Here is a 16,390-nt window from a genome sequence, read left to right as displayed (position 1 = left end):
GCTGCATTACTGAGAATTGTTGTTGTTATTTTGAGATGCCTGTCTTTATTCTTGTAGGATTCCTTTTACAAGAACGTCTGGGTGTGCCTTATATATTTCTCACCTCAGAAAGAGTACGTGTACACTAGAAATGCCATGCTGAGTCATGCTGAGATAAAATTGCTTGCCAAAAGTTGTTGTGGGAGCTGCTAACACACCTTGGGAATATGTTAGCCTACTTGTCTTTCCAGAGTCAAGGAAACTGCATTTTGCAATGCAGTTAATTGCTGTACCATGGGTCAATTCCTAAGCCCCCAAATTAGATAATATCTGTGCTATGGGGTAATTAAAATTGAGATTGGAAACCAGCATTGGTTTAAAATTAACTTGGAAAATATGAAGTTTTTCCTGACACTGTGCAGTGTATTAAATGAAGATACTATCAGGAAATTGTGATGACTACACCGAGTCTATTGCCAGTGCTATATTTTAATGGGTGGTACAAATCACTGCAGTCTGACCTGCTGATTTCTTAGGATGTCCCAGCTGCATGGCCCTTAGTAAGGTATCTTCATATATTACTGAAAAAGCTGGGTAAGGAGAGGTTAGAAGAGAAGGCAGGCAAGCAGTAAGCAATCTCTTTCCTTTTTGTCTTTTTGTTATGGCTTTCATAGCTGATTCCACTTAGGAGTAATTTGCATAATAAATGGATTAATTAGATGAGAAGGATGTTTGAAGCTGCAGTGACCTTCAGTGAAGGGGGACAGTAAGGCTTCCAAGACCAGTGCCAAGCAAAAGTACTTACAGTGACAGCAAACGTGTTTGCAATGTGTTGAAGAACACGAGTATGAAGGCAGTGAAGCAAATGGGTAACTCTGCATCTTGAAAGCAGGAAGCGTTTGAGGGTGAAAACATAGGTGTGTCACAGCGAAAATGAAAACAAAACCAAGGAAACTTTTAGTTTCAATTTTGATTCCTAACAACTTCCAACATTTCATTTATCTTATTTCTTTTGCCTGTTGCACATTTACTCCTGAAACTATAGCGATGTTTGTTTTTTCTTGCTGTCTTTACTCAGATAAACCAAGTTGTTTTTCTTTATTTATACTTTGTTTTTTTTTAATCTCACTTTGTTTACTATATAAAATGATTGGTGCCTCCTGAAGAAAGGTTGTTTTTTTGTGTGTGTGAAGGAGCATGTTTTCGTTGTGCATGTTCGCTTTGGTTGTGTAGTGTCCTTAGCTGTCATATGGATTTTTTTTTGAAGTCCTATTGAATTAGTCTCTTATTGAGTTAGCTTTTCTTTCTTTCTTTTTTTTTTTTAAATTAATTGTTTGGTGCTATCAGTGACTTTAGTAAAGTGCATGCATTTTTTTCATGTTCCACTTAAATAATCAATTGCTATCATCAGAGGCTTTGCTTTTAAAAGGTGGTGACATAAACTATATGGAATGTATTGATGGAAGTAATGTTGAATCTCTGCAAGAAATTATAAAAGTTTCCGCAGGAAAAAATTGGCAGCTTCCCAAGCTATGTAATTATAGGACAGTCAGAGTGTATAATTAAAGTTAACAGTGAAGAAAATGATGGGAATAAAGCTTTCTGACAGATAAATTTTTTTTGTTCTTTTGGAGCAGACACATTTTCAACCCTAACTGCAATTTGCTCCTTTCCAAAACTACTTCAGTTTCAAGTTCTACTAATTTTAAAAATAAAATTATAAGTTACCATTTAAAACAGACTATTCAATGTAGACACCGTAAGATTTTTCATGCTGGTAACTTGTAGCAGTGTGCATTTGAAACTTTCCTGAGTTGTTAAAAGGGTCTGAGGAAAAACCTTTCCATGGAAATCCTATCATGCTATCAGTATCTCAATTTATTGGTGCTTTGTTGTTGATTTGTTTGGGAATTCATGATACTAGACTATTCAGATTCATTTTGTTTTCAATACAATGAGGAGTGAGGAATAAATATGTGAAAATGAAATATCTTGTATGCATGTGTTTGTAGGCACACGTGCATTCATTTGCCTGATTTTTATTTTGCTTTTTGTCTGTATGCACTTCATTGTTTGCCAATACTGTTGTAAAATAATGAGATCTACTTTGTTTTGTGTAGAGGGCAAGCTGAAGGAACCAAAACGGAGCAGTTCTTTTATTTGTAACCCAGAAAAATTTGAGAGTTATTTGTTGTTTTGTATTTAAATCTGCCACGTTTGTGCCTGAGATGCTTCTATAGATAAAATAATTTTGCAGTTTTGATAACCTGACTCCTACAAGTGCACTCAATATTAGTTTAGATGTTTTTCATAGCAGGCACCAAAATCAGCACTACTTCTGTTGTGAGTGGACTGCTGTTCTTCTTGTATCTTTGTTAATTTAAGTGTTCTCAGGCAGAAAGAGAAGATGCCATAGGGTAAGCTGAACTTAGAGGAAATATACCTTAGCTTCTAATGTGCAACTATTGAAATATTATGTTATTTTACATTTTCCTCAAAGATGTCTAAACATAGTTATAACATTTATCTGGGAAGGAATGGAGGATTTTACTATAGGTTATTGTATTTCACAGATAGTCATCTGAATCTTAGAGAAGTCATATACACCATTGCCTGTGGTGGGGTACGTGAGTCTCATTTTAATGAAGTTGCTTTTGTTGACTTACAAGTTGTGACTAGTCCACATTTTTTTCTTCTGTGCTTATGACCATCCATATTCTAACACGTCTCTCTTCTGTGGAGTAAGATTCCTCCTTGAGAACAGTTATGCTGTGTCTCTTTTTGTTCAAGCACAAAAGATTGCTGCTTCAGGCAGAAACCACAAATAAACGTAGCAGCTCCAGGTATGAGCGCTGGCTAGCTATATGTCTGGATTCTGCTCAGTCGGCTACCCAAGTTTATGCCCATTTTTTGCTATTTATTAGATGAGTAAGCTTTTCATACATTCAGCCTGAAAAAAAAAGTGTTCCTTGGAAAGAGATCATTTTACAGTAATCTGAAATTCAAGAGAAGAGATGGTTTCTCCCTATTCCCAAGGATTATATCTATTTCATGCAGATATTTGTTAGATATTAAATGTGGAAGTGGCAGTATAAAATATCGTCTACAGGGTGGGAAACCAGTGTTGAAATCTATTTTGCGGAGTTGGGCTTACTGATCCTATGGTGTATTTTATAGTGGATCCATTGGTGCTGTATTTTTGTGAATGATGTGCAAGATACGTAGTGGCATGTTCCTAAATTTTCTGTTCTTGTATTTCAGACAAGTATTAAGCTATCAAAATGCTCCAAATCAAAACAACATTAGGACTTTGAGCCAATAGTTATTTTAACTGAAAATTAGAAATTGAGCTGGTTTAGGGTCAGAAATAGAAAATCCCCCTTTCCTCTGCATCTGCTGAGCTGGAAAATCAGTTATTCATACAGCTGTGATGCAGTGACACTTCTTCCCCAGCAGCTACTTGAGTTGCTGCTTTTGGGGAGGTTGAGGAGAGAATGTCTTTTCCTTTTAAGTCTTCAGAAGTCACACTGGAGGAGCAGGTGCTGTTTATGAGCCCCCGTGATGCAGGCAGGAAGATTGCTGGCGTTCTGCAGAGACCTTTCAGAACTTTAATGGGTTGAGTCACAGCCAGACTGCGTGCCGTATACTTTCTAACCCATGCAGTTGTTGTATAGGAGGCTGCCTACACATCCTTCCACCAATTCACAAAGTCTCCTCATGCCTACTCATTCTAGCCTGATCAGATATGAGTAGTCCAACATATAATTTCAGCATTTTCTGAAATAAAACTGAGCCTGATTTCTGCCATACTATTTTTTTCCTCCCAGAAATGATTGGAAAGGGATGTAATTTATTTCTGTTCTGCTAAAGGTAGTGAGAAAAGTGAGCTTTGTTATGCATGTCTTCCTGGTGTGTCTCATGAGACAATGCAATTTTCCACATAAGGCCAAATTGTCTATGCCTTGTGGCTCCCAGTCTCTTAATGTGTTCTTGCTTTCTCTTTTCTCTGTCATACCTGGGGAGAAAAGAAGAGTAGCTATGGAGTCTCATAGGTTTTTCTCATTTCCTCTTTCATGGAGCTTTTGTGATGCTACTAGCTGCCGGTCTCATTGATGTGAGACAAAGGTTGAAGCTTTTCTAATATATCCATACCACAAGAACATTAGAGCACTAATAGGGCCTTTCTTACGTTGTGAGAGAAAAGAAAATTCAAAAACTTGCTACATTATGCAGGTACTGTAGGTTCTTGCTCTCTTCCTCTGCTGTAGGTGAGCAAGATGACTGAGGGAAAATATTGCCCTCTCACATTTGCATGGCGCAGGGATGGAGGAGGAATCATAGAATCATTAGGGTTGGAAAAGACCTCGAAGATCATCTGGTCCAAACATCATGCAGCTACCAATGTCACCCCCTAAACCGTGTCCCTAAGCAGTTTCATGCCCCAACTGGGGCCTGTGAGAAGCGAAGAGCAGATCCTGGTGCAGCTTCTGAAGACGTCGTGGCAGCTGGGCCTTCTCAGTTTTCTTGGGCCTTGCCACCAGGCTTCACAGTGATCTGGTTGTTTTTGCATGGAGTGGCAAAGGAAGAAAGAAGCTGTGTAATATATGAGGACAAGTCGCAGTGTACTTAGCTTTTGATAGAAAGTAAAGACACTATGATTGTGCTTTATGTTAAGGTGTTTATGTGAGAAGCAAAATTTATCCCTAGGTGCAGCTGCTCATGTGGAGCAGAACCATCCAAATTTCACTTCTGATAGTTTGACACTAACTTTTAGGTCGTTTTAAAAGAAGGGGGTGGGGGGCTGGGGGGTGGAACACCATGATGTTCTAAAAAGAAAACCAGCTATTGGAAATAGCCATCTGAGTTAAAGTGCTTTATGGCTGCAGAGTCGAACACTGGCTGTAATGCTACCAGGCCAGTTTGAATTCATCCTGTAACCTGTATGTTGTAACACAAGGACAAAATTGGATACCCACCCACACCCCACCCCATCCCATGTAGGTCTCAGCTTATCTTTCAAATATTGGTTTAACAAACGGCAATTCTAGTGCCTACCTGAGCAAGGCAGACAAAATTGTTGTTTTGTTTAAGTTTTGCCGCAACGAATTTCTGATCTGGCCCAGGAATGTGGAGGAAGGCTGAGATAAGGGGGAGAGGAAACAAGGCAAATTGGAAATAAAATGATGAAGATAACAAGAGGGGTTAGAGGGGACAGTGCTGAGCAAAGGATCTTAAGAGAATGCTGATGCTGAAGCTGAGGAAAATGGCAAGCTGCCTTAGGAGGAAAATGGAGATGAGGATAAATGGGAACTGAATCTGCCTGCAGCAGTGTCCTTTATCTTCCTCAAGAAGTATATCTTTAGGATTTGCTTCCTAGAATTACTTAAGGCATCTCCATGAAATGGGAATGGTGAAGCCTGCCATATGTGATAAGAAAGCTTAAGAGCAGGAAAAGCAGTGTCAAAAAAAAAAAAAAAAAAAGGAGCATCTCTGTAATTTTTGGATATTAAAATGCTGCTAGATTTTCATTTTGGGTCTAGGTAGATTTTTACCATATTTACTAAGCAGCTGCTCTCTGAACCTCTTGATACTAACCTACAGCAGGCTGCTAGAAAACTTGGTCTCTGTTAACGCAGAATGATTTTAGACAGTACAATGAAATGGGTCCAGGGAAATTCTCCTTCCTAACAGTGCAGCAATGCTTGTTGAACTCTCAGCTGTGGGATTTATTACAAGTATTGCTGAAGCTATAGTGGGTCTTGTTGTCTTTCACTCTCTGCATTTACTTCCAAGTCGTAATGAATCTCTATTCTATTGCGAAGCTCTGAGGTTGGTTCAGGTATTACTTCTGCAATCGCTGTGGGCAGTATGTTTTGAGCCAATTTAATTTTTAATGTGAGGGATTAAGGGATTGGCTGAGTTGATATTCCCGGTGAAGGAGCAATACTTCTTCCAGGTAGTTTCATCCTTCTGAATTTTGATAAGGAAGTTTTTGAATATGATACCTGTCTTTACAACTTTAGGTTTTTGTCAGTCATTAACTCTTAGTTGCGGGCATAAACTTCATTATCGAGGCTGATGGCAGACTTTTAAGACCATGGTAGTGAAGTATGGAAAAATTTTCATTTAGTCCACAGCCTCCCCGAGGAGTCTGTTTTGTGTTCCTGAAGAAGTGATGGACTCGATGAATAATTCAATGGAAGATCATAAACGAACAATGTGAAGTTTCCTGCTGTAAAGTTAGAAAATCTTTTGATTTTGTTTCTTTCTGCTGCTGGAGGTTTTACACTATTCCTCTGTGATGTTGGCATAACATTTGAGTTTATTTTATGTTATAAAATATCCATTATATTATATATTATATATTTAAATTTATATTATAAACATATATCCATGCCATTACTACATATCTTTTAAAGGTAGGTTAGCCTTCTTTGGGTGATGCTGAGCAACATTAACTATAATACAAAGAGGAAGTAAAAAAAAATGTATTTCAAAAACAAGAACTAAATATATTCTCTAAGGAGGCTTATTCCTTCCTCGTTCTTTCTAAATGTTTTGTTGGACAATAGGACACTTGAAGGCTGCCTTCCTCTTCTTGAAAACGCTTTTGGCTTCAGAGGAAACTGTGTACTTCAGGCAATTCATATGGCTAAATCCCAGAAGAAATTCAGCTGTCAGCAGTTGCTAAACAACACTGCCTGAAATGTCTACACTAAGACTTCATTTCTCTTCCTGATCATTTCGGTTGTTTTATTTGCGTGTGTTTTGTTGTTGTTTGTTTGTTTGTTTTCTGTTTTTGTTTGTTTTGATATTACTTATTTATTTTTGTATTTGGGAAATGTTTCTGTTGTATTTACAACAGGAATTTTTAAAAGAGAGAAGTACATACATGAGGTAACCTAAAAATAGTAAAAACTGTACAGATCTGTATTCTGTTACAGAGGTTGTCAAATTCCTGTGCCTTAACAGGCTACAAAGTTTCAATTGTAGAAATGCCAAGAAAATGGGTAATGCTGGCTTTCCTAAAAATTTCAGCTCCTTTAATTAAAATATATATATATTTTTTTTTTAAATTCTTCCTTTCTCCCCTTCTGCTAGTCAATTAATCTCATTCTTCTGATTTAATTTTGTTCTCTGTTCTCATTCTATGTATCTTGTTCTTGCAGCTCAGAGAAAGGAAGGAAGAACGTTTGTATTCTTCTTTTTGGTTTTTAAATTACTTCACTTATTTTCCTTTTACCAGCTTGTTATCCTGTCTTGTTCTTTAATATCTTTTCTTCACACAAACTTTGCCTGCCCGCCCTCTCCGGGTAATTTTTTCCCTTTTGTTTTCATTTTCTTGAGATCCATGTCTGTATTTTTTGTTGATTTTTAAGAAAATTGTTTTGTATTTATTGCGTGTTACACATCATGGTTGTTTTTTGCCTTGCCTCATAGTAATGGGCATTAGAGCTTAAAGGAACAGAGAAAGAAAAAATGATCTGCAGCATTTCATATCTCTGTATTGCAAGGTGGTTTTGGATTTTGTCTGTATAATATCTAGCATATTAAAAGCCATTTTTTCATTTTGCATCTTTCCAATTCCATAGCTCTGCAAACAGTAAATAGAGGATAAGCTGGCAGAAGTAGATGCCTAATATCAAAATAAAGGGCTACCAAGCAAATGAGGGCCGAGGTAGGATTAAGGGAAGATGATCAAGGTGCTGAGAGCTCTCCTGCAATGTCCATGGTTTCTGCCTTTAAATATTTTTCTCCCCAGAGTAAAATTTAGCAACCATAGCTGTTGATAGTGAAACATCTGGTAGATCTGCAGCTTGCTGTGGTGGATTTGTGAGGGGGGGCATTGATGATAGACCTCCATTTGAATGAAGGTTATTTGGTCTTCCTCACTGCTTTCCTTTCCTTGCTAAAATAACTGCTGTGATAGAAATGTGTATGTCTACAGAGTGTACTGATGGCTTGATTCACAAGCATTTCCTGTCTAGAGCTGTGTTATGTTTTCCCCTGCTATGGTTTTCACCAGTTTATGGAGCAAACATGTCTATTCTCTCCTTATTTCTCCTCCATAACCAGATTGATAAAGGAAGTAAGATTAAAATTATGCCATTATCAGCTGTATTTATAGCGTTTTACTTTGGAACAGGATATGAGTTGTGAAGTCATGAAAAGAGTATTACAAATATCCTAATGAATGTTGTAAATCTCTTGCCAAGATTAAGAATAATTTTCCTTTGGGACACCCCTCCACACACCTTTTTACCATTGCCGTTTCTTATAGAAGATCCATATTAGTCAAATTTGCCTACAAATTTGCCTTAGATGTAGTAAAGAGTCTTCCATCTTCCTTTCCTGCAGCAATGTAACATGTCAGCTCTGCCTTATTTTGCGCAGCAAACTCTAAAAGATGATGCTTGCAGAGAGAGTGTGAGTGAGGGTTGTTTCAAAGCTGCTTTACATATTGATTACTGAAATTGCCATTTAATTTGCTGTATAGCAATACACAGTTCCTTAAATATTTCTCTGGCATTCTTATTGATTGCTGTAATTCTGCCTTACATTATATGCATATATGGTGTCACCATTAAATATTTATGTGCTCATGAAATGTTAATATGTCGGGTTAATGTGAAACTCAACAAAATGCATCTGCCAGAAGCCAGCAGGAATGCTGATCTGAGAGCTTCCCGTCCCCTCCCCCTTACCCTTTCATTTTGCCTCTTCATTGATTTTATTACCAGTGTTTCTCTGCTGTATCTAAATCTGTGTCAAAGCAGCCCCCTGCTCCAGTATGCAGATTTTACGTTTTATTATGTGAGAGATAAAACACATAATAATAAAACAAGAGAAGTGATCCCAGGGAGGTGTTGAGACACAGCCTTACATTGCATGTGTGCCAATCTGTCGTTGCTCCTGCGTTTGGATATGGAAATGTAGCACTATCCTCCATGAAAGAGACTGGAGCAAGATGACTCATCCACAAGGCAAAGTCATATTCTCATGTTCCTTGAACGGTGGCTGCAGCAACATAAAACAAAAATTGCAGGGGTGTTTCTTTGATTTGATACAGCTGTTATCCAGATGTGACACGGAACAATTAGGTGTAATTTAAACCAAAACTTTTACAAGGAAAATTAAGTCCTCTTGGCAGAGCGGTGACCATGATTCTAATATACCCCGTTGGAAAAGTCCAGTGAAAATCAGTTAGAGTCAGGTATTTATCACATCCTGAATTAGTTTCTAAGCATCTGTGGGAATCGAGGCAAATCTGGTGATAAGAAGACAACAATGAAAACCAAAAAAAAGCGATCTTCCATTTTCACAACGCAGAAAACAACCATCCTTTTACATCCCCGGGGGATGGGTTAGGAGCTGCCCTTTGTAGAGCAGGACTGGAATAGATACTTCTTGGTGAGGAGGTTTCAGCATGCTATGTGAAGCAGATAACTTTCATGCTTGCTTTTGGGTTTTCATTTCATTTTCCCACTTTTACCTTAACTGCCTGACAGCGAAGGCTTCTGCACGCGAGAGAGCATGGATACCTAACAATCACAGCTAAGATCTGGGGGTAGAGGGAAGGTTTTGCTGGCATCCAGTGATGGATCCAGTCCTCCTCTCTGCCACCACCACCTTGTTTTGAGCGAAGTTGCAGCCTTGGAGCCTTTTGTAAATGAGGATTTAGTGGGAACTCTAGGATTTTAGAAAGGAGCACAACATTTTCTGTCATGATGGAAAGCAATGTTGTTTTACTGTTTTGGAAGCTTTCCTTGCTGACAAAGTTGAAAGATTTAAAAAAAACAAACAAACAAACAAAAAAAAAAACATGGTGAAGATAGGAGGTAAGGAGACAGGAGGAATGCAAATCACAGAGCAGTGTCTAAACAATTGTTTGTGAAGAAAATTTAGAGAGCTGCTGAGGTTCTTTGGAGCTTGGCAAAATCTCTTACCTTTAAAATTCATTTTCTTTCTCTCTCCCTCACCCCCAAGCTGTGCAGCAGATGTTTAGGTTGTATTTTTTTCCCATCTTTTTAAAGCTGGTGGCAAAGTTTTTTAGAGCAAAGACAATTCTTACTGCAAATCTGTTTTGACTGTTTGTTTTTTCCTTTTCTCGAGCCTCAGTTTTTCTGCCTTTTCAGGCACACACCTTCAATGAAATCTACAGTATTTTTATAACTCATCTTTCATATACAGTGAAATCTCTTGTTTAGTTGTAGTGCTGGGGAAAATATTATTTCAGGTGCAAAATGGTGTAAAAATGTTCAAGAAGTTCTTTTCTCACATTTTTGCACCGTAATTCAACTGATAATATGAAGACTTTCCTCAAGCTGTTTTTGCAGCATTCATGGGCTTGATGCAAGAGTGAAAACACTGAAATGATTTGCATGCAAGTGTCTCCTGTAATGGAGAAACTGAGCACATTTTCTTACTCTGTGGACTGGAGTTTGATTATTGTCACTTGGATCTTTTTTGGAGCCTGTGAATCCAGCTATGCAATTTTTGTCATATGTTTTTTATGGTTCCTTCTAGGTGTGCTCATGTCTATGAGTCATCATATCTAATTTCCTTTAACCTGCAATTTGAAATGTTTCTTGAATGTTTTAAATATTTCTTTCTCTTTGGCTTCTGATGCAATTTCTTCAAGACAGGACTGGTGCAGAACAGCAACACTGTATAGGAATGGGAAAGCGTCTGGGTTGGTCTTGGAATTGCACTGCTTCTGTGTCACTGCTTCATGCATAGGGAGGCAACATTTCTCTTTGTGTGTGTGTGTGTTTTTGTTTGTTTTGTTTTGTTTTCCTGTCAGCTCATTTCTCCTCTCATTTAGCTGGCGGAAAGGCTTTATGAAAACTTTCCTAAATTCAGTCTGGTGTGTGTTGTAAATGTTGGATGTGGAGTATAGTACTTCAGCTCATGGATTCTTCAAACTGATTATTTTCCATTTTAATTCCTACTTCAGATTGTCCTGGAGAACAGTAGTCGAGAAGACAAGCATGAGTGCCCATTTGGCCGAAGTAGCATTGAGCTGACAAAGATGCTGTGCGAAATACTGAAAGTAGGAGAGCTGCGTAAGTTGGCCTATTTGTTTGACCTCTAAGACACACGGAGTGAGTTCAGTGATACCTGAAGTTTATTTCAGTGCAAGTATTTTATTCTGTGAATCATTTCTCAGTATGGTTACGTATTGAATACTGGCACTCCAAATGATTATGCCTGCTTTTCTGTCTGTCATACTAATTTGCTGGCATTCCGTGAATGAGGGTGGACTGGAGGAAATGGGCATCTGATTTTTGAATTTCTTCTGTGTGAAGCAGGGCTGTTGCATCATTTCCAAAGGGGTACGCTCATGTCCCACCAGGTGACTTCGTTATCCTCTGTGCAGACTTCTTTCTCTTACTGTTCCACGTGCTTGTCTTGTTGGTTTTATGAGTAGTACAATCATTTGTCGTGGGATTGCTCATCGAAATTGACACATCCTGTTTCCTCTTATATATGTAAAGCTCTACCTAAACACCAGATATTATATGTATCATTTACTCTAACACTGTGATACAAAATATTGTATTTTAATACAGAGTAAACAAGCATTAAGTAAAGCTGTCTTTGGCTTCGATTGCAGCCCCCTGACAAATTGTTAGATACTATCAAACAGAAGAGCGTTTCTGTATCTTCATTAGTGTAGAGAGTTGGTGTTTATCAATATATGTAAACTTAAGCTATCCATCAGTAATGTTTTGGATCCTGCTGCAGTCTGTTTGGCAAAGACTACCACAAGTTTCATTTTCATGCTACATGAGCAGGGGGCACAACAGAGATGCTTGTTTTCCTTCCAAGCTGTTTTTTTTTTTTCCCCCTAATAAATGCTTTTTTTTTTTTTACCTTTATGCCCAAGTCCACAAAATGTAATGAGAAGAGCAACTCAGGAAGCAGCAAGCAAGCATATAGGTATCATTGGTTCTTGTTTCTAGCAGCTCTTCAATAGATCTCAGAAGCACTGTTTTAAATGTATGATTTGACTGTTAATACATCCAGGATTTTTAAATGTGGTGTCTTGAGAGACTTTATTGACCGAGGGAAAAACCTCTTTGTGCAATAGGACGGGCTAAAACCCGTGCATTGCTTACAGCTTCCAAATCAATACTCAGTATTTGACAGACACAGACAAATGATATGATGCTTACTTTTGAGTACCATACCAAGTATACCAGTTATTAAGGGTTGCAATCACTATGTCTATAAATGAACAGCTTAGCAACTATTCTAGATGTCTTCAAAAGCAAAAATATGTTGTGTAAGGTGCAGACTGCAGCAGATCCATCTCCCTCAAAATAACTTTATTGCTGCAGTTGAGGTGTCTAAAGCCAAATTATCTGTGATCGGTCTGTCTGATTTTTTTTCTGCTAGTAAATGTAGGAGGGACATACCTTGCCAAAGCTGTAAAGCTATTTGGATTAAGTGCTAAAGATTAATTTTGTTTTACTTCTGTAAATACACCGAAAAATACCTGAAATACTGCTTTGTGTATGATGTCTTTTGTAGATGTCCCATCCCTCCATAGGATTTGCAGTGCATTTTGCTACTAAGAAAAATGATTGATCTACGGGTGAGCCAGGTGTCTCAGACTTCTTCCTTTCCGTGTCATGAGAAGTCATTCAGTAAACAAATCTTTTTGCCACAGACACATTTGTCCACATGCGGGGGCTATTAGAATGTAGATGATTTGCCATGTATGGTACTGTTTATTCTGATTGCTTCTAACTTCTGGATATACAAGCTTTCATATTTTAAATTTTTCATTATCTGGCCTTTTCAAGTAGGGAATGTGAATTGAAAAAAAAAAAGAGGATTTGGTATGGTATGGTGGCTTTGTTATACAAAAAATATGAAAGGAAAGTTATTTTTGCTATCTTCATTTTAGAAAGAATACTTTGTCATCTCTCATTTAGAGTATCTCTACATTTTGGAAGCGTGGGGGTAGTAAGAAAACTAAAAATTTCCCCAAGAATAGCTCTGGCTGAGGGAAATTACCTTTTAATGTTTAAATACCATTTCCTTTGGTGGTGTTAAAGTTGCTTGTCAGTGGATGATGGGTGTGCTTGTTCACAGCAGGCTCCTGTGGTGCTCTTTCATAGGCATGTGAAGTAGTACAGACAGGTTTGATGCCAAGAAATGCACTGGTGCTTCTGTTGATAGAAACCAGATGTAGCACTGTTGACTTCTGTGAAGTCACACTAATCTACAACCACTGAGCACCTGTCTCTGGATGCAGCAATAAGGTTGTGTCATAGCCTTATACTCACAGGGGACAGAGCTAAGGTTACCTCTGTTTCATCTTGACAATTCACCTTTTAACCAGTATGTTTCCTTAATGGTTTTGTTTATATGGAACTATAATTGTCCCTTACAAAGGCCATAATAAAATACCCATTTACAATAATATACAGAGAACAGATTTCTTGAAAATTGCTGTCACAGATGTGCATCTTAAGTGACCTGTGATCAGTCCTATATTTTGTTGAGAAGTGCAAACTAGAACTGACATCTTAGGAAAATATACATTCAGGTTTATTCTTCACTTGCAAATAAATACTGTATTGCTAAATAGGATTGGACATATTAAAAATCAGTAGCTACAGTCTAGGGCAAAGGTGTCCCTGGTAGTTTGTATGTGTTATGTTTCAAAATACGCATTTAGGCTGCTAGTGTTTCTTTAGAAATTCATAACTAGTCATTATTGCACAGGAACACAGAACTTTTTTTTTAATAGTTTCTGAAGTGTATAATTTAAAAGCCACAATAAATTACCTTTTATTCATGAAATATTCAGCAGTAGAAACTTTCCTGAAGTGCAGAGTAGATAAATGCTGCTAGACTGTCCATTATTTATGAAGAGCATTTTAATGGTGATTATACTGCCCTTGTTCCATTGTATTAAATACCTTCAGGCAACAGGAAGGCATTTTACCATTTTTTTTTTTTTTGGTCCTTTCAAGCACTGCATTCATTCCAGAAAAGGACTCACAAGAAAATGTGAAAGGTTTTTCCACTCCTCCAGATTTTGCATTTCTCCAAATCCAAGCACCAGACTTCTTCACTCTTGGACTTTGGTTCCCAAATGTTCATAACTCAGAAATTCATTTCTTCTTCAGCAAAGCACTTAAGCACGAGTTTAAATCTTGTGCAAGAAAAGAAAGCTCAAGTATAAGCTGTGAGCTGAGAATATGTTGACTACTTTATAGAGGTGGATCTGTGGAGCAGAAGAACCAAAAACTTGTGAGGAATGTTGGTGTAGTGTTTAAGTAACATGGAAGTTATTGAAACATACATAAGTCAGTGAAATCTCTGAATCTGGGAAGAGTGGAATATTTGGCTTAAATCTTTTAATCTTACGTAACTGTTGCTGTTAGAAAGGCATTGAAGAGAATGGCTTTACTGACTACTTGCCAAGACACTCATCTTGGCAAATGCTTTGATAATTCTCCTTTCTCCACTAATAGTTTCCTTTGTACATCTTGGATAACAAGCTGATTTGCGTCTTGTCCTCTGTGTCTTAGAGCTGACATCAGCCAGTTACATTCTCACCCCAGCGACCGCACTCATCCCCCTCCTACAGCATAAGGCGCTTTGACGCTCCGCAATACTGATACACAGGCATATTCACAAAGAGCAGATAAAATAAGGCCTTTCATATTTCGTTCTTAGTAGCTATGAAAACTAAGGTAAACCTCCATCTTCCGTCTTCTTTCTGCAGGTTTTGGTACGTGACATAAGTGCTTAGAGGAGAGGAATGCCTCCTAAACAGTCTGCTGGCATTGCAGGGAGACAGTAACAATGCAGATAAATAAAAATGATAATAATAAAAAGAAATACCAGCTTGTAGCCAATGGATGAAGAGTAGATTATTGATGTGTGCAGACAGACAGCTTTCCTCAGATATGCCAATATCATTGCATGCCTGAAGCTATTCTATATATAAGGCATGTCAGACCTTGAGTATTTATAGTGTATTTTTGAGCAGGACACAGATGTTGAACTGAAAATGTTCCCATGTGATTTTTTTGATGGGTGGTGTTTAGGGGCTTTAGCAAAAATTAGCACTCAAGCTTTATGACAGACCACAGGGATATATGCCACATGTCAGAGGATATTTGTCCTAAAGCTTTTGTCAGGTAACTTCTTCACTGGGTTTTCTTGCTTTCTTATTGTGGAGAATTTAATTGTCATGGGCTTCTGTTAGACTTGATCCACTTACAGGATTTTTTTCCTCAAAGGAGAAGATGTAAATGTCAACACATTATAATGCCCTTGATGCTGTTCATACGTGTTCTTGGTATGGATTACTCATTGCAATTATTGCCCAGGTTGCAGAATTGAATTGGTTCAGAAATTCTTACATTATTGTCCCTTTATCAAATAGAACATGCTAGGTACTTAATAGGTATATAGTGCTGTTCATGGCTGTGCCTGCCGAGATGAAGGTAATCAAATCTCATGCTTCAAGGAGTAAGCTGGTTGCTGCAAGGGTTAGGAAGCACTTTTTTTATCTTTGCACAATCCACAATTTGCATTGTAGGATTTTTCTGTTGATCTTTCCCTGAAACCATACTGGTCACTGCAGGATCAGCAGTCGAGACTTGAGGACTCATCTGGTTCGATTTTTCATTGACAGCAAATCCAATGTTTTTATAGTTGAATGTCATATATAAATTTTCCCCCTTGCTTGAAAGGTAATTGCCTTGAAAGGTAATTTTCACTTTCTCCTCCTCTTCTTAAATTTAAATAGAATAAAGCCCCTGAAATAGTAAATAAAATTAAATATTTTTAGTGTTCTCAGGTTTCTTCTTGCAATTTCATCTTCTAGAGACTGAAGCACTTTAGGAGTCAGGAAGTGTATGTTATGAAACTGAACCACTTTTCTTACCAAGGAGGTTTTAGTAAAAGGTAGCAAATTTTCTTTTTCATCCTGAACTTTTGATCCTATCTTTAGAATACAATGAAATAGTTATAAAGAAATCATAACCTCCTTTGTCTTAGCTTTTCAGTGCATTCATTCTCATATATCCACCTTTTTATTCTCATGCTCAAACCATCACCACATCAGATAACTCCCAGTCAGAGCAAAAATTCATCAGATCTTGACTGAAGGTCACAAGATAAACACCATTCAGCCAACTTTGAAAACAATCAGTAGCAGTGAAGGGGGAGGCGTGGAGGGAAAACCTAAAATCCATATTGATCTTGAGTTTTAAGGGCTACTTTGGAAACATTACTAGCAAAATAGCCATTCCTTACTATAGAGGTATTAAATACGCTTGTCCTTCTAATGCAAAGCCAGTAACTTGTGGAGTCATCTAAATTGTACTTTTGTAGGACAGCAGAATATCAGTCTTTGTCAAACAGTCCTCTTGTCCTT

General features: G+C 37.7%; 1 protein-coding gene across 5 annotated transcripts in view; it reads left to right on the top strand.

The window, feature by feature from the left end:
* Positions 1-16,390, top strand: part of ELMO1 (engulfment and cell motility 1) — a 305,675-nt gene that overhangs the window by 139,002 nt on the left and 150,283 nt on the right. For all 5 annotated transcript variants that reach the window (XM_048075572.2, XM_048075567.2, XM_048075571.2 and 2 more), the window contains one exon: positions 10,937-11,045. In XM_048075572.2, coding sequence (XP_047931529.1) covers positions 10,937-11,045 — 109 coding nt within the window. The remainder of the gene's footprint in view (positions 1-10,936; positions 11,046-16,390) is intronic.

The sequence above is a fragment of the Anser cygnoides genome, chromosome 2 (genome assembly GCF_040182565.1).
Source record: "Anser cygnoides isolate HZ-2024a breed goose chromosome 2, Taihu_goose_T2T_genome, whole genome shotgun sequence".
Classification (NCBI taxonomy): Eukaryota; Metazoa; Chordata; class Aves; order Anseriformes; family Anatidae; genus Anser; species Anser cygnoides.
This window is presented reverse-complemented; position numbering and strand designations above follow the sequence as displayed.